At 46.0% G+C, this 18,427-nt stretch overlaps 1 protein-coding gene across 2 annotated transcripts in view; it reads right to left on the bottom strand.

Annotated features, from left to right (window-relative positions):
• PAX5 (paired box 5) overlaps positions 1-18,427 on the bottom strand; it is a 279,887-nt gene that overhangs the window by 16,126 nt on the left and 245,334 nt on the right. For both annotated transcript variants that reach the window (XM_048502545.1, XM_048502546.1), the window contains exon 8: positions 561-647. In XM_048502545.1, the coding sequence (XP_048358502.1) occupies positions 561-647 (87 nt within the window). The remainder of the gene's footprint in view (positions 1-560; positions 648-18,427) is intronic.

The following is an 18,427-nucleotide window of genomic DNA, read 5'->3' as shown; positions in this document are numbered from 1 at the left end:
GCTCAGGTGAAAACAAGGGAAGACTAAAATGTTCAGATTGTAGGCACTGTCAAATGGTTGCTCACCTAGTACTTAATGTCAGTTCTATACAGCAATTTTTTTCTGAAAACATGGTGGGTATATAAAACCCTAAACTGTAGTCATGACTCACCCTATTATGAAATTTTTTGTCCATTCATCAACCCTTGGCTGGTGGATATACATCTTACCTCGGTGCTGCTTTTTTCATTTTCTTGGTTATGGTTTTGATGAAAAAGCTTGAATTAAGCTATGTGTTCTTTTCTTACTAAATTGACTAGCAGTACAATCCAGAACAGAGTTACTCCAGTCAAAGCCCACTGATTGAAGTAACTCTGTTCTGAATTGCACTGCAAAGTGGCATTAGGTTAGATGTTCTAGCATTTGCATTGATATTCTTTTCATTTGGCGCTTGGTTGGTATATATTGTAGGATATGTATCTCCTACCTTATCCATCTTTCCTACTTACAGCTACAGTCCTGAGGTTGCCCTCCTGTCTTTTGGACTACAATGTTCAAGTTATAAGGGGGAAAAAACATACCTAGCAATCCAGGATTGGGAAATCTCCAGGAATCATTGTATGTTGAATACTGCGGGTGGCTGTATGGACTTCCAGAAAATTCACTCCCTGAATGAAAGAGAAAAGGAAGTCACAGCATTATTTAGAGAAAAAGAAATTTTAAATGTTACATTCTTGATATATTTGCAAAGGAAAACAACTTGAAGCAAAAGCCATTTCCCCACTGAGAAATTAAAGCTGGATACAACCATGATTCAAAAGAAACAGAGTCTTTTCATTGCGGTTTCACCCTCCCCACTGCAGCGTGTGTCTGATGATGTCTATCACGGTTTCAAACAGTGCAGCAATCCCCACGAACGCGCAATCTGCTCAGCGGCTCTGTTCTTCCTCGTCCTGATCGGCTGTTCTGTTGTGCTGGGTCGGGAATTTTTTAAAAACTTTTTTTGTGTGTAGCTACGTCACCACACACATGCGTAGATAGAATTTCCCCAACACTTTTTTTCGCGCTAAGCTATGTTTATACACGACTTTGACTTTTTCAGCACTCTTTACCCACGCAGCTGCTCTGGCACAAAAGTCTAATTTTAGTTTCCAGTTGGCACAGAAATCACATTCCATGCAGCCACGTTTCAATGGTGCGGAACAAAAAAAAGGGCTGTGCGCACATTGCGCACAACCCACTATGCTCTGATTGGCTGGAAGGCTTCACGTCACTTCCTACGGTGGGAAAATAAACCTAGATTCTGTCCCCTAATCCTCCCCACCGATCTGGCTTTGGCACGAGTTTTTTAAAAAGGTGCACTTCCATGCAGGTTCTTTAAAAACACGTGATAATGCGGAGAGGAGGAACCGGGTTGAATCCATGTTCGGCGGCTAAGCAGTGGGGAGTTCTTGCTGAAACCTTGATTAATTGACCGTGGGGAATCAACCAAAGTGTAGTTTTATCTGTCTAACTTGGCTTTCAAGTTACTTGCAAGTTGCAACAATAACTGCTCAAAGAAAGCCATTTTAAAGATCTGGCACTTATGTTCCAAAAATAAAATTGTGGACCATTTGACTGTTGGACAATGGGTTTTTCAGTGTAGTACTCTTTTTAACCTGAATCACAACTAAACAACGGACTGAAGACTGCTGTCCTGTGTTTTACAAGCAAGCAATGAATAAACGAGTCTTGGAATTATGCTGATTTTGATTTCATAGCACTTTGAAGGAGATGGGCCCAAGTGGCCCTGGCAGGGGGGATTGATTGCAAGGTTCAGGCAGCCGAGGGGATGCCCTCCCTCAAGCCATTGGCCCACCAGGATTTCCTCCATACAGGAAATGGCCTCCTGTATGGCCTCCATGCAGTGACAGGGGACATCTTGAATCTGTCTTGGGGGGATGGGGGGAAGATTGCAAGTTTAGCAGTTCCAAAATAAAATGGGTTGAGCTGAAATAAAACATCCTAAAGATGTTTTGGAGGAGGAAAGCTGTGCAGAACTCCTCCTCAAAACGCTTCTATTTACGTCCTCAAGACGTTTTATTTGTGTTATGTGGAAAGGGCAGTTGTAAACATAGAAACGATGCTGAGGACTTCCACTGATGCCAGATTAAGCACAGAGTCATTTCCCTGAGGCAGTGTCTCCACACTGTCTCACCATAGGTACCCAGTCGCTTTCACTGGCTCACACATGACAGCTGGAAAATATATCAGCAGTCAATTCTTTCTCTTTCATTTTTGTCCTGCCCTTCCTCCAAGGAGCTGAGGGTGGCAGACATGATTCTCATTTTTCTCCACTTCACTCTCACAAAGACCTTATGAGGTAGGTTAAATCGAAAAGAAAATAGTGCCAGCAGGGGCTGATGGGAATTGTAGTCCATGAACATCTGAAGCGCCAGAGTTGGACACCCCTGCTCTACTCCATGCATAACTCACAGGAAAAGACAAAAGAAAACAACCCTAATTTTTGATGTAGATTGCTGTGATGTTCACATAGCTAACAACTTCCTGCATGATAGCTGATCCAGTACAACCCCATTAGAAAACTAAACCATTGCAGAAAGAAAAGATTGTTCCTGCTTCATGTGTTCAGGGTGAGGGCAGGTTTTCCTCTGAGCATATACATTATATTTGAATTGATTCCTGTGTTTCCCACAACAACGAGACTAATTTTTCCCAAAAAATGTTGGGTTATGAGGTTGCTAGTATGGCTAAAAACCACAACTGCATTACCAGCGCCATGCATAAAAACACCAGCTTACTTGTTTTTCAAACAGTGAGGCATGAATGACAGTGAACCTCTAAAGAAAACTGTGGCATGTCCCCAGACAGAACCAAATTTGTAACTCAACTTCAGTCTTAGAAATGGTTCAGTTAGCAAAAACCACACATCTGACTCCCTTCCTTTGCAGCAGAGCTTGCCTGCTCAACCCAAGCTCCACTTCCTTTTCCCTAGGGCTTCCATATTGCTAGTGGTTCCTGCCTCATCAGAGACCAGAAGTGACTCCCTCAGACCCCTTAACACAGACTCTGTCCTACTGGCAGGTCTTTGGTAGCAAGGCCCGTGGGACAGCAAGATATGTAGTAACTGTACGGATGAGTGACACGCTTCTCTTCCTCCCCAGAGTCTTCAGGGAAGAGTGCTTCCTTGCAGTGTTTAGTATGTAGGAATTGTTTGGCATACAGAAACATTTCACGGAATTTCTACCTCAACTGCACAACCTCTCAGACATCTACAGAGTTTTCTTTATTGTTATTGTTATTATTATTTAATTTTGTTTTTTTTAATTAGCAAGCCTTTATTGGCATAGATTTAATTTTGTTTAATATCACAGCTGCCAGTTCTTTAGCTGGTTGTTTGCTTTTCATTACAAGTCAAGCATCACCCAGAGGCATAGGGCGTTGTAATGTATTGGTGTAGTATTCGTGTGGATCCCAGCCTTCTGAATCTGTCAGAGGTTGATTTTGTTGATTTGAAGATGTTTCAAGAGCCACCCTCGTGTTTTTGGAATGGGGCCCAGGATGCCAATTACCATTGGGATGCCCGCAGTATTGTTATTGTTGTTACAATTAACTGAAATTATTAATTCAGTTAGACCATAGGTTTTATACCCTAATTTCACATCTTACAAATTCCCATTCCACACAGCACAAAAAAGATATCTGTGGGACATCTTAAAAAGAGGCAAGTGCCTCTTTTCACTCCACACATCCAAACTAAAACTTTAGGGGGACGTCTTAAAAAGAGGCGGCTTCTGGGTGCTTTCCAGACAGCAAAAGCATCAGAGGAAAAGAGAGGCTATTAGGTTGTACACCACCCAGAGCCCTTCGGGGGTGAGCGATATAGTAAATCTGAAAGGAAGGAAGGAAGGAAGGAAGGAAGGAAGGAAGGAAGGAAGGAAGGAAGGAAGGAAGGAAGGAAGGAAGGAAGGAAGGAAGGAAGGAAGGAAGGAAGGAAGGAAGGAAGGAAGGAAGGAAGGAAGGAAGGAAGGAAGGAAGGAATGTCCTGGGTCAACCGTTAGCAAATGGCGTCAGGGAGAATCCCTTCAGCTGCAAACAAAATGTCAAGCGCAAGCTGAGGGTGAAACAGACCAGAGAGTAAAACGTTCAAGTGGAAAACATAAGATGTCTCCCGAACTCTCCATTCTGCACAGCCAAGCATGGACATCTTGCAGGTGGCTTAGGGGGAAAGGGTGAGCTTCGAAGTTTTTTTTTTTAAAAAAAAGACATATTGAGCAGAAATAAGGTATCCTAAGGATGCCTTGGGGAAAAGACGGTGCAGAGTGCCTTCCCAGATGCCTTTTTTTTTGCGTCCTCAGGATGTCTTATTTCAGCTGTGCAGAACGAACCACAGTGCTTCAGGAGATGTATCTGGGCAATAGGTTGGAGCTCTTTCTGCCATTATAATTACAGCATTTTGAATGTATTATTTAGGAAAAAATAGAGGGAGGACACACATTTTATACAGAATCAGTTGTTACAGTACAAGGTAGTAAATGATTATGTGCTGCATAATATTTTGCATCCCCCCAATATATATGTTCAAATATTTGCTATTATTCTATTCATTGTGAAGAATCATGTTCTACAGGTGCAACAAAAATAGAAATAAATGTTAGTTCAATACTTTTAAGGCATATAATTCTTAAATTCACAGCCTCTCTGCCTCAAACATACACAGGCACCAAATTCATAATATCTAGGTAGAACTAGTACAACATGTGGAGAGAGCTTGTGGAAATATAGAGCCAGTTTTGTTGTTCCTGACTCTTCTGCTAGCCTGGCACATGAATGAACAAGTTAAATGGCCCTTTCCGCGCAACCAAAGTAAAACATTTTGAGGCAGGAAATAAAACATTTCCCCTGACAAGGGCCTGTTCAGCATGGGCGGAAGAAGCGGCTGGCCACCAGCCTAATTTATGCAGGGGGAGCCTCGGGACCGCTCACACAGTCCCGTGCTGGCAGCCCTAAAGCCGCCGTGGGCCGCAGAGGCAGCTCTGCACAGAGCCGCCTTCGGTTTGTTTGTTTTCCTTACCTTTGCTCGCTGTGATGCTCCACAGGGAGGAAGGGACATGCCCTCGTGGGACTCCGACCCTGAGGGTTAGAGGGCCATGTGGGCGTGTCCCTTCATCCCTGGGGAGTGTCGCAGCGAGCAAAGATAAGGATCAAAAATAGGCAGCACCTAAAAGTAGCATACTCACACTGGTGCCCTTTGCATGGCCCCAGCGGGAAGATGCCGCTTTCGAAATAATTTACTCATTGAGCGAGTTACGAAAGCAGCATTTTCCCGCTGGTTGGAGGGAAATAGCATAGTGCTGCCTCCCTGCGGAGGTGGCAGCTGTGCTAATAGTGCCCCAGGGACGGTGTTTTTAGTGTCTCTGAGGTGCTGTTATTGGCCCATGTGAAATAGGCCTAGTTCCGTATAGCTTTCAGCCCAAAAAGTTTTATTTCCACTTTTAAACTGTTTTATTTGTTGTATCCTGTTTCATTTTCTGAAAACGTTTTGAAACGTTTTTACTTGCTGGGCATAGGACTTTACGACATTTCATCAGTGCCAGCGTATTTTTGTCAGTTTTTAAAAATTATTGGGGGGGGGGGGCGGGGTCAGGTCTCTGTAGCTTCAAAGATATAACCCCAGGGAATCACAGCACAGGTTTTTGAAGTTTCACCCCATGTTTTACAGAGTTGTAAAAAAAACACCCCAGAATGACCACATAACCGCAGCCGGGAATTGTTTCAAGGGGGTGAGTGTGAACAAATGGGGGGGGGGGGATTGAAAACGTTTTATAAATGTTTTCAATATGTTTTATAAATATTTTCAATATGTCCCTACATGGCCTCTCCGCTCGGTTGAGGCCAATCTACTGGTGGTCCCTGGCCCCTCAATGATGCGGCTGGCCTCCACACGGGCCAGGGCCTTTACAGCTCTGTCCCCGGCCTGGTGGAACACTCTTCCCCCAGCTGTCCGGGCCCTGCGGGACCTTGGCGAGTTCCGCAGGGCCTGTAAGACGGAGTTGTTCCGCCGGGCCTTTGGAGGGACCAGCCGCTGAAGGTGCCCCCCCTTTTAGCTCTTAATATCTAGGCTTTTCCCATCAAATGGGACTCGCCGCTCCCTCCCTCCTGGGGAGGATTTAAAATTAGGGTTTGTCGGACGCCTCTTGTTATTTTTACTGCTGTTTTTAAAAGGTTTTAATTATATTTATATCTGTACAGAGATTCTATGTTGTACACCGCCCGGAGCCCCTCGGGGATAGGGCGGTATAAAAGTCTAAATAATAAATAAATAAAAATAAATAAATTCAATGATTTGTGTGGAAAGGGCCAATGTGTGACATTACTTGTATCCCTAGTTTAAGTAAACTCAGGATATGAAAACAAGGAATGCAGTAAGAACTTGCCTAGGGTCCCATGAGAGGAAAGTAATTAAAAAATGTTATTTTTATTAATATGAAAAGTTCAGCTGCATTCCTCGAGGACCCTGCCCATTGGTTGCCCATCTCTGTTATCTCACAGGAAGTTTCTTGGAGGAGTCAACCTCCCCACAAGGGAAGAGTCAGTTCACTCAGAGTTTCATCGGAATCTCCTTTCTCCTGGCTCCAGTAAACCTCCTTCATGTTCTTGCAGCTTGCTAATCAAAAAAATAGCCTGCACTGGCATTTCCTTGCCTGGATGTGTTGTTAAGCAGGAGGCTGCACTTTCCCCAACAATAATCAACACCCCGGCACAAGTATCAGTGGAGGCAAGCTGACATTTCAGTGCCGAATCTTCAAACCTCCTCTTTTCCCTGCTACCCCCTCCCTCTATACAGGCACACACACACACACACACACACACACACACATCTCCAGGCCTCTCTGGGGGACACTCCAGTGCCTGACAGGCTGAGGCTTCCAATTCTCTGTTTTTTATGCCTCAGCGGTCAGGGTGTCAAGTTCCTGCAATAGAGACCAGCCAAGAGCTAGAGGAGTCACTGAATACCATCAGTTCGGTGACAGTATTGCTTGCTTCATCCCACATACTCTGCATATCCATCAGCCATGCAAAAGGAGGGAGGGCAGAAGATGGAGGGAGATAAGCCAGCCAGGAACAGAAGGGGGTGGAAAGAGAGCGAAGAGGAAAGCCACCAGCCCCGCTATTAGCATCACAGGCTTCGGACAGACAAATGGTGCGGTAGTACAGTGAAACTAAACGAGATGAATGAACGCCGCATGAGCGCCTCCTGATTTCCTCCAGATACTCCCGCACCCATCAGATATACTTCTTGACAGCACTGTTTAATGATCAGCCCAGTCAAAAGAAATACTATGCACCAGCCACCCAGGGGAGTTGTGAGTGCTTCTTCTTTTTTTGAGGGGGTGGGGAGGCATAGATTAAGAAGATGAAATACTTGGGAAAACGATAGTTCGATACAACCGGGCTTTTGTAAGATGCACAGCTTAGTACTTCATTAAGGATGCTAATTTTTTTTAAAAAAGAATATTGCATCATACAACCTACCTTAAACTAATGGGCCTTTGTCAGCCACCAAGATACAAAGAAATAACAGTGATCTCGTTTGTCCTATGTTTGATGACCCTAGAAAATACTTTTAATATGCTTTCCACAAAAAGGACAGGATTTACGGTTAATTGTTATTTAGGCCCCTTCCACACATGCAGAATAATGCATATTCAATCCACTTTCACAATTGTTTGAAGGTGGATTTTGCTGTTCCACACAGTAAAATCCAGCTTCAAAGTGGATTGGAAGTGGATTATTCTGCATGTGCGGAAGGGGCCTTAGAGCTATTGGCTCAGTGGACAATACTCAGGATGAGTGTTGCTAGATTCCTAGTGGAGCTTGGAGATCTCCAGGAATTACAACTGATCCCCTGAAGAAACGGCAGCTTTGGAGGGTGGACTCTATGGTATTATACCGGCTGATATAGTTGTGAATTTCCTGCATTGTGCAAGGGGTTGGATTGGATGGTCTTTGAGGCCCCTTCGAGTTCTATGTTTCTAATCCAGGTAGCAATGGGGGAGAGTGGGCAGATACAAAAACGGAGTGACAGTAAAAGATTGGCTTGACTTGGTGGCAGTGCCTAGGCGTGGTGTAAACCTAAAGGCCTCTTCCGCACATCCACTTTCAATGCAACTGGATTTTACTGTGCGGAATAGCAAAATCCACTTGCAAACAATTGTGAAAGGATTGAAAGTGCATTATTCTGCGTTTGCGGAAGGGACCAAAGAGTTACCCGCTGACTTCAATGGGCTTAGAAGTGCATAATTCTATTTTGAATCATACAGATGTTTCATATTTCCCTAACTGATAGGCTCAGGAATGGACCAGGAAATGAAAACAGATCCAGAGCAAGCCAAGCTGAGCAGCTCTCATGGCTCTACCAGCAGGTGCTGCAGAGATCTCTCAGCTTGGTGATACAAATAATAGGTATCAGCTCACCAATTGCTCCCTCCTGTAATTTGGCAGCATTGTGGGAAATGACACCCATTACCATTGCGAATGAAGTGTCTGGACCAAGCAGTCTTTGAGACTCTGGTAAAGTTTCAAACACTTGGTCAGGCTTGCTTCTGGCCACTAGCAGCCTTCTAGGGCAGGGGCAACAGGGATAAAGGACCAGAAGAACTACAAGGGAAAGGGGAAGTTAGTGCAAATATTTTTTTTTACAAACTCTTGCTCCAAGTGATTTCTACCATTTTCTATGGCTACCCCTTAAGTTGTAACTTAATGAGCGAAGATCTCTTCCCCAAATTTTGTTCTGTTTGTGATCCAGGTCATAAAAATTGATACATTAAAATACTAATGGTTCACAGAAACCGGGGGAAAGTACTCCTAGCCACCAATCTCACCAGAGCATCAAGTATCAACAATGGTTCTAGGAGACCCTTGAACTGCAAAATTAGAGTGGAGAAAGATGTCACCACAGAGAAAGGGCCAAAATCTGGTTTTTCTCACCCACATTACAGTGTGACACCCTCAGCATCTTACCTCTGCTTGGTAGGAATGTGCAGTATGTTTTGTGTGGCTAATGCCCATTAGCGACATAGCTACAACGGTTCAGATCAGGAAGTTTCCATGTACAGAATTATTGTAGTACTCAAGATTTTGAGAGTATCTGTTGCAAGAATTGCTGGGGAAAGGCACATATGTGAGACAGCCTTTGTAAGGAGTCTGTCACATTACAGGGAGGGTGGTACGCAAACTGTCCATAATACCCAGCAACTGTATGTACAGTCACTACCAGAAGTCCAGTGCCAAAGTATTAATGAAGAATCCTAGCTGTTAGAAACCAGGTGGGCATTTGATTGCAGCAGGAGAAATGGGGAAGGGGCCGTGGCTGAGTGGTGGAACTTTTCATGTAGAAGGTCCCAGGCTAAATCTCTGGCATCTCCAGTTAAAAGGATCACGTAGTGGGCGATGTGAAATACCTTCACCTAATACCCTGGAGTGCTGCTGACAGAAAATAGTGACCTTCACAGAACAAAGGTCTTACTTCAGTATAAAGCAGTTTCACGTGTTCATGTCCTCAGTTATTCCATTTCTCTTTTGAAACACTTGGTTCTACCCATAATTAGCAATTAAAACATGGTGAAAAGACAAATCCCCTCACCCAGTCTTCTAGCAATTTATCTCCAATTTCTCATAAGATCTTTTTTTTAGTTCTAGGGTGGACGGGTGATGATAGAGATGATATAAAATCCTTTCAGCCCCTTTTAAGAAATAAGTAACCCGTAGCCACAAACCATGGGTAACATTAATAAGATCACTACTAACCGTTTTACTTTAGATCCAAAACAAGGATTCAACATCAACAAAATCTGAAACTAAGGCCCTTTCCACACGGGCCATATATGGCGCCCTGGGGATGGCAAAAACGCCGTCCCCAGGGAGCCGTTTGCTAAAACGCAGCAGCGCCGACCTGGCTCCCCTCCACCACGCCCAGGGCGGCATCAGTCCACCTCCAAAAACCTCCCTCCTGCGAACGGCACCGCCGGGAACACGCTGTTTCCCCCATCCCTCTCCCACTCACCTCGTCGTCCTGCATCGCTCTACTGGACTGTGAGACCCTCCCTCGCTGTCCTCCAACCCCTGGAGGTTGGAGGGCAGCGTGGGCAGGTCTTAGGAGTCCAGCCTCTGCGAGGGCCACTCGCATGCTCCCGTGCGAACGGCCCCCACCCCTCCACTGGCAGAATTCCTGCCGGTGCAGGGGCACCCTTTCCGCAGTGCGGAAAGGGCCTATGACTTAAAAACTTGGGTTCAGTTCTTTTCCAGGTAGACTTTTAAAAAGAGAAGTTCAACATTTCTTGATTTTAACAAAGTGATATTAGATATCAAGTAATTTACTGGACCATTCCCAACTTCCACCTAAACAGACTTTTTGTATTCAGTGTTTAACATTTCAGGCTTTTTTGAAGAGCGTGGGTCATAAATTTCTTCAGTAAATTTCAATAGCAATCATTAGCTAGTGTGTTAGGATATGCTTGACTGCGTGGAGACCAGGACTAAATACTACATTTAACAAACAAAGTGTGCTGAAGCAGTTTGTATTTTACATATTCCCATTATGAAATAGCAGTTAAAATACACACTTTAAAATCTATTTTTAAAAAATCCTGTTTGCAAGAAGGAAAATTTGAAGTGAATAAACTAAACAGTGATAAGGGTCTTTCAGCGTAACAAAATTATATCACTATCTAAATTACTGGGATTTTAACTATGGCAATTTATATCAATGGAAATGTTGGACAACAGTTACATTTACTATGAAATGTGGTTCATTTTTTTGAAAAAAGAAAGAGTGGTCATTCAGTCTTACAAGAGACTGGATTCATGAAATCCAGTATCACAATATTTTCAATTTAAATTGCAAACTAAGCAGGGAATTGATTGATGGAAGAACTTTCTCTTCAGACTACATATTCTTCATATGTGTTTATTGATTTAATATGTCATCCCTTCACTTCCGAATCGGGTCGGCTTACCATACACAAAACATTTAAAACATCTGATAAACTCAATAATAAATACCATAATAAACTCAATAATAAATACAATTTCTTCCAAACAATCCTGCAAATGTTTGCATTGTGATTTTTCAATGCTTTGTAACCAGAACTTTAGCAGTTACAAAACTGCCACAATTGTAACAGACACATAGTTTTATATTTCAATATACTGATTGGTTTACGTCATTTACAACTTGCCTAGACGAGGCTTACCCTACCAATAAATCAAACAAAATTTTATCTTCCATATCAACAAAGATCCTCATGATGCCTTAAAAACTAACTGAAGTACTGTAGGTCAACTGAAGTACTGTAGGTCAACTGAAGTACTGTAGGTGGGGCGGGGTAAATATAGCGGTAGGCGGTGGCCAGATTATAGAAGGCGGACGAGATATGGGAATGCTCGTTCGCCTTCTGACCTCCGACCTATCTCGAAGAACGAGGATGGCAGGGTTCAGGAATACTCCGCTTCGTCCCTGGTGTTGATAAATGCCAGGTCCATTAATAATAAAACCGCTATACTCCGAGATTTTCTCGGAGGCCAGCAGATGGACCTGGCTTGTGTCACCGAGACCTGGGTGCGTGAAGGTGAGACCGTCGCCTTGGGCGAGGTCGCGCCCCCAGGTTTCGCGTGCCTCCACCGGTCACGAACCCGGGGCCGGGGGGGTGGGGTGGCAATGTTCACCCGTGATTCTACCACCTTCAGGGCTGCCCCAGTCCCGGAGGATCTCTGGGTAATGGAATGTGCCGGTTTTGAGTGGATTTGGCGCTTGGAGAGGTATTGGCTGTTCTCCTGGTGTACCGGTCACATACAAGCGCGACCGGGAGACAGCCTGCTTCGCGGCTGCTGGAGGTGGTGGCAGACTGGGCATTTTCGCGGTACCCTAGACTTATAGTCTTGAAGGCGACTTCAATGTCCATGTCGCATAATCGCCTGCGTGTGCAGCTGCCTGCGGACCTTAGTGTCATCCATGGCGACGCTGGGCCTTTCCTTCGTAAAAGGTGGCCCCACCCATGAAGCCGGTCACAGTCTAGAGTTGGCCTTCGGGCTGGGGATTGCTATGGTCGGGTCCTCTGTCGATAGTGTGCCATGGTTCGTCCATTACGCCCTGAGGGTTCGCCGGTGGAGCCTGCCACAACATTACTCCCTAGACTGAAGCGGCCGGAGCTGATTTATGCCCGCCCGCGGAGACTTCATGGGATCCACTTGGCTTCCTGGAATGCTCTGCGGGATCCTGCTCCCCTGCCGGCACACTTTCGATGAGCAGGTGGATGACTGGTATTCCCGGCTTTCCGATGCCATCGTATGTTGTTGCCCCCCCGGCGCCTTCAAGGCGTCCCGGATGTTCGGCGGGCTCCATGGTATACGGCTTGAGGGAGCTCCGCCACATGAAACGGGCACTCAGACGGCTTGAAGCGAAAGTGGTGGAGGAAATCTCGTAGACGGTGCGGCGCTAACATCTTATAGGACGCTTTATGAAAGCCTATGAGATGGCGGCGAATTTGCTGAGGCTGGCTAGAACTTTCTTCTCCTCCTCTCTCAAGCATCTGCTAGCTCACGCCCAGCACACTATTGTCTTCGTGATAATTCGGTCCCTGGACCTCCTTATCGGAAGGCTCTGTAAAATCCATCAATTGGCTATTAGTTAGCTGGTGAGGCATTTATGAGCTTCTTTGCAGACAAAATCTCCGATGCCGCTCGCCAGGATCTTCTCCTCCACTTTGACTACAATGAGTGAACTGGAGGCTCCCTTTGCCGCCTTCTTCTCCGCCCTTTGTTTGGCCCAGTTCTCCCTTGCTCTCCCGAAAGGCCGCTAAGCTGACAGGGCCCCTGGCTGCTGTTAGACCTACTACCTGCCCTCTGGATCCATGCCCTCCTGGCTTATTCAAAACCTGCCGGGCGGAGCTCACGGTAATCTCCCACATCTGTTGAATATCATCAATAGCTCCCTTTGAGCAAGGAGTTTTTCCGGATGGGTTGAAGGAGGCAGTGGTCCCGCCCACTCTTGAAAAGAACGACATCGCTAGATCCAGGGGATCTGGCCACATTACCGCCCCGGCCTCTCGAATCTTTCTTCGCTCTCTGGGGAAGGTAATTGAGAGAGTGGTGTTAGAGCAGCTTCAGGGGTTCCTGGATGACACATCGGTCGCTTTGACCCCTTCCAGTCCGGCTTCCGTGCTGGGCATGGGACGGAGATCGGTTCTCGTCAGCCACGATACAGATACGCCCTCGGTATGCAGCTTGACCAAGCAGGCGGATCGGGCGCTGCTGGTTTTGTTAGACCTTACCGCAGCATTTCTGATGTGGTTGGATCACTCCGACACCTTGACCCAATCACCGCCACTGGCCAAGTTTCCGGGATCACGGGGCACTGTCGCTTCCAATGGATTGCCTCGCGTTTCTCCGGGACCGCTGCCAGCAAGTGTGGCCGAATCGCGGGGACCAAGCCTCTCGGAGGTGCCCACTTCAATGTGGGGTGCCTCAGGGAGCTGCTGCTGTCCCCGCTATTATTCTAACATCTATATGCACCACTTGCTCAGCTGGTACGGGAGCTTTGGGCTGATTTGTCACCGAGTACGGCTGATGACACTCCTCAGCTCATTCTGTTGGATGGAGGGGGGGAGCTGTCCACGGCCCCTGCAGCTCTACAGCATTATTGTTTGGAGGCTGGTCGCTGGTTGGTTACAGCAGAGCAGGCTGAAACTGAATCCATCGAAGACGGAGATCCTTTGGCTGGGCCGCAGGGGAGGCAGGGGATTTCCAGCCGCCGGGAGTGGGAGGGGACTCATTTTGGCGCCGGCCCCCTCTGTCCGGCGAGTCTGGGGGGTCCGCACCGTTTGGATTCGCCTCTCTTCAATGGAGAGCCCAGGTGGCCCTTGTAACCCTCGGACTGCATTTTTTTCCATCTTCGACAGGCCCGGCGGCTGGCCCCCTTCCTCTCTCAGGCAGACCTGGCCACTGTGATACATGCAACGGTCACCTCCAGGAAACTTGACTATTGTAACTTTCAGCTCTACGCTGGCCTTCCCCGCCTAGCGCTCTGATTCGAAATTGAAACTGGTCCAACATGCAGCGTAGCGCTGCTTGCTCACAGGGGGCTCTCTTCTGTGATCATATATTCAACCTGTGCTCAAAGGCGCTCTAGCTGCACTGGCTTCCAGTGGGAATTCCGAATCATCTTCAAGGTGTGGGTTTTAACTCCCTTTGTGCCTTACGCTGCCTGGGACTCCTCGTAGATTCTGAGAGACCGCATTACCCCCCCATATGCCCCTACTCGCCTCCTTCTGGCGATCAGCAGAGGCCAATTTGCTGGCGGTTCCTGGCTCCCTACGATGATGCGGCTGAGCCTTCCACACGGGCCAGGGACGCTTTACGGCCCTGGTCCCCAGCCTGGTGGAACACTTCTTTCCTCCAGCTGTCCTGGCACCCTCGCGGGACCTTTGATGAGTTCCGCGAGGGCCTGTAAAGACCGAAGTTGTTCCGCCGGGCCTTAGGAGTGTCCAGTCGCTGAGTGGCGCCCCCCTCCCCCCCCCCCCCTCCTTCCCCCCCTGCATCTTCTTGCACATACCATCTGTTGCACTTTACCACCTATTATCCTCCCAGAGAGGAACCTGACCCCTCCCTTTTCTTTTACTGGGGTGATCTAAATTGAATTGGCCATAATAGGGCACCTATTATGATGCTAACCGCTGTTTTTAAGTAGTTTTTAATGGTTTTTAGTATTATATTGTTGTTATCGATTTAATTAATTGTATATGTGAATGTTGTTCACCGCCCAGAGCCCCCAGGGGATGGGGCGGTTTATAAATCGAAACAATAAATAAATAAATAAATAAACTGTAAGTCAAATTTTCAAATACATGAAATGTTACCAGCAGTGGCATAGTGGTTAAGAGCATGTGTACACTAATCTGGAGGAACCGGGTTTGATTCTCCTTGTCGCCTGAGATGTGGAGGCTTATCTGGGGAATTCACGCCAGCTCGGTGACCTTGGGCTAGTCACAGTTCTTTGGAGCTCTCTCAGCCCCACTTACCTCACAGGGTATTTGTTGTGAGAGGGGAAGGGAAAGGAGTTTGTAAGCCCCTTTGAGTCTCCTATAGGAGAGAAAGGGGGGGGGGATATAAATGCAACTCTTCTTCTTCTTCCTATATACAACATTTTTATTCTTCCCTTCCTCCAAGGAACTCAGATTGATATACATGGTTCTTCCCTTTTCTGTGTTATCCTCCAAGAAACCATATAGGATAGACTGAAATGAATGAGAATGGATGCACCAAAATAACCCAGCAAGTTCACGGCTGAGTTGGAATTTGAACCAAGGTTGGTCAGTTCTAGATCTACATTCCAGTCATGGCACAGTTTTGGTATCCTCTCAAATCACCTCAGACTCAACGTTTACCAACAGAATTACTGTACACATCCATCAAGTGCTGAGAAATCAAGTCACATACATTCACATGTGAATAAGCTCTTTTAAAAATCCCTTGTTTCTCCGAGAAAAGTCTGGGATTTGTCAACTCTATAAATGTGGAAAGAATTCCACAGAAGTGTTGCTGCCTCTATTATTCTTTGTGCCACAAAAAGTGATATTGAACAGAGCAAGGCTTAGTTTACCTTCAGATCTCAATATTTGGGAGAGGTTTACACAGAAGAAGGTGTTCCATACTATACAATGGACCTAAGTTTTAAAGGCCACCACCAGTAACTTGAGTTGAGCTTGAAGGAAACAGGAAGGCAGTGCTGCTGCTTTTAGAAAAGGGAGCGACGTTTTCTGGGCTGCGGCATTTTGCACCAGCTGTATTTTCTGGACAATCTCCAAGGGAAGCCCCATGTATTTTAAATTACAGTAATCAACACTGAAGGTTACTAAACAATGGGTCATAATGGCAATGTCCCTATGCACCAGGAAAGAGACATGGCAAACCAGCTGTAACTGATACAAAACACCCCTGACCAGCACTGCTAATTGGGCATCCTAGAGTCAATCTGGGTCCAAATGGACTCTCAAGCTGTATTCCTCATCTTTCAATGAGTGTGTAATTCCACATATTACAGGTGAAAACCTTGTAATCGCTCAAATTTTATTTATACCCTGTCAGCCTGTCCATCACAGCCCTCAGATGCAAGTTCAGAACACCGATCATGTCTGAGAATCCCTTCCAGTAACTTCATGCAGATATTATTATTATTTATTATTATTATTTATTATATTAGACTTCTATACCGCCCATCCCCGGAGGGCTCTGGGCGGTGTACAACATATAAGAATACAATATGAAGTTACTGGAAGGGATTCTCAGACATGATATATAAATAGAACAGGAATACAATTGTGCCCAGTGGTAATGAGACTGCAGAAGAGAAAGATGGGGAGAAATCAACTTTCCTCTTTTTCGTACTGGTGGAAAAGCTGGCATGATCTATCTATCCCCTTGTGCCACCCTTATTCTTTCCCTAATGATATATCCATCAGTGAACATGCCAGCAATCCAACTGGGAAATTCGTGGAGATTTGGAGGCCGTGTCCAGAGAGGGAGGAGTTGGAAGGGGAGGGAGTTCAGCAGTAAGTAGGGTTGCCAACTCCCAGCTGAGAAACTCCTGGAGACCTGTGGGCAGTGCCGATGGCAGAGTGAAGTTTGAAGCAGGAAAGGAGCTTAGTGGGATATAATACTAAAGAGTACACACTCAAAAGCAGATATTTTCTACAGAGGAACTGAGCTCTGTTATCTGGAGATTCTTTGCAATTCCAGGAGATCAGTGGCCATTTCCCCACTTTTAAAATTATGTCGGTTTCATCTGGTCCAGGACCTTTTTAGCACGAGGGTCGTGTTCCTGGGCTTCCCCACTGCCTCGCACTCCACACGGGGTCATAGAAAGGCGCCGTTTTGAGCAGCGCCAGAATGACCCGCGCTGAGGGGGCACAAGAGCAGTAGAGTCGGGGCGGCTGCGTTGTTGCCGCCCCTGTAGTGGGGAGTGCAGGTGGACCCCGCGCTACTCGGCAAGAGTAGTGCGCAGCAAACGGTGAGTGGGGAAAGGGCCTCCAAATTCCAGACAGAGGTTGAAAAACCCCACCAACCTTCAGAGTATAGGTGTGAGGAAGGAGATAGGGCTAAAACTGGGCTCCTTTGACCTCAGATAGGAGATTATTTCCATTAGATTTTGTCCTCTTAGGATCATGTTTCCTTTTGGCCTCCCGCTTTCCTTTTGGCCTCCCACATCTTCCGCTGTATATCCATCAGTTCCCATGTATACGTACTTCCCAGCTTCTTAGTAAGATTGCAACTGTAAATCCATCACATCAGAACCATCTTTATCTTTCAAGCACACTCGGCATTCAGAATTAAGACAACCTATTTGTGGCAAATGGTTGCAAGGCACTATTTGCGAGTCTTTTGAAAAATCCCAGGTTGTAGCTGCGTGCAAGTGAATGGCCGGGCAGGAGGCGCTTTATTAACCTCAGTTTTCCTTTTTAAAAAATTCCATGGCTTACATCTGTGTAGCCACACAGGTGCAAATGGCCATATCGTCAGACGTCAGCATGGGTGCGGGGTTCATTCGTACATGCCTGCGTAACTACGCATCGGTGGGAAGTAAACTAAAAAAAGAGACGTGTTTCCATGCGAAGGCACAACAGCAACTAGCATTGTTTCCATGGGCTCCAATCACAGCCTGCATGGATGAATGTGACCGCGAAAACAGGAAAAACGGGTCACTATCCCGATTGCAGCCCGCTATACATTTGCTGTGCTGAAGGGGCCTTGTATGTTCACTTTCAATCTCCCTTTGCTTGTCATTCAGGAATTATAAGATGCGGAAGAAGACATCATACCATCTCAATGTCTTTGTGGGCTTGATCTTGCAATTACATACTACAGTTTGTTGTTATGTTTGTTATTACGTCTGTATATCCTAATCAGAGTTTCTTCTTCTTTTCTCTCTCTCTCTCTCTCTCTCTTTCACACACATGCACACACCTGCCCTCTCTCATCAGCTATCATCTCCCCAACCCTGATGGCTCCTTCAACAAAACAGTGAGAGAGATACCTGTAGACCATACCCGCAAAATCAGCTCCAACCAAAGAAATGTCTAAAGCCATTCAGGCACATTCATGCTCTTGTGTCATAGATCTCAGCTCCAGCAATTGACCCATTCACAGAACTCAGACCACAATCTTACAGCAATATGAAACCACAAATGAAGCATTCATCGTTAGAAACCAGAGTTTTACAACATTTAGCACAGAGCCATCAATAAGATAATATTAAGAGCTGTAGCTTTGGACAAGGGGAAACTGAGTTCAAATGCTTACTCAGCCATGAAGCTCACAGGCCGAAAAGCCAAGCAGCATATATCCCAAAACATCTAGAGCTGTGAAGACTTTATTATTAGCTATGCAATCCCAA

The sequence above is a fragment of the Sphaerodactylus townsendi genome, linkage group LG07 (assembly GCF_021028975.2).
Source record: "Sphaerodactylus townsendi isolate TG3544 linkage group LG07, MPM_Stown_v2.3, whole genome shotgun sequence".
NCBI lineage: Eukaryota > Metazoa > Chordata > Lepidosauria > Squamata > Sphaerodactylidae > Sphaerodactylus > Sphaerodactylus townsendi.
This window is presented reverse-complemented; position numbering and strand designations above follow the sequence as displayed.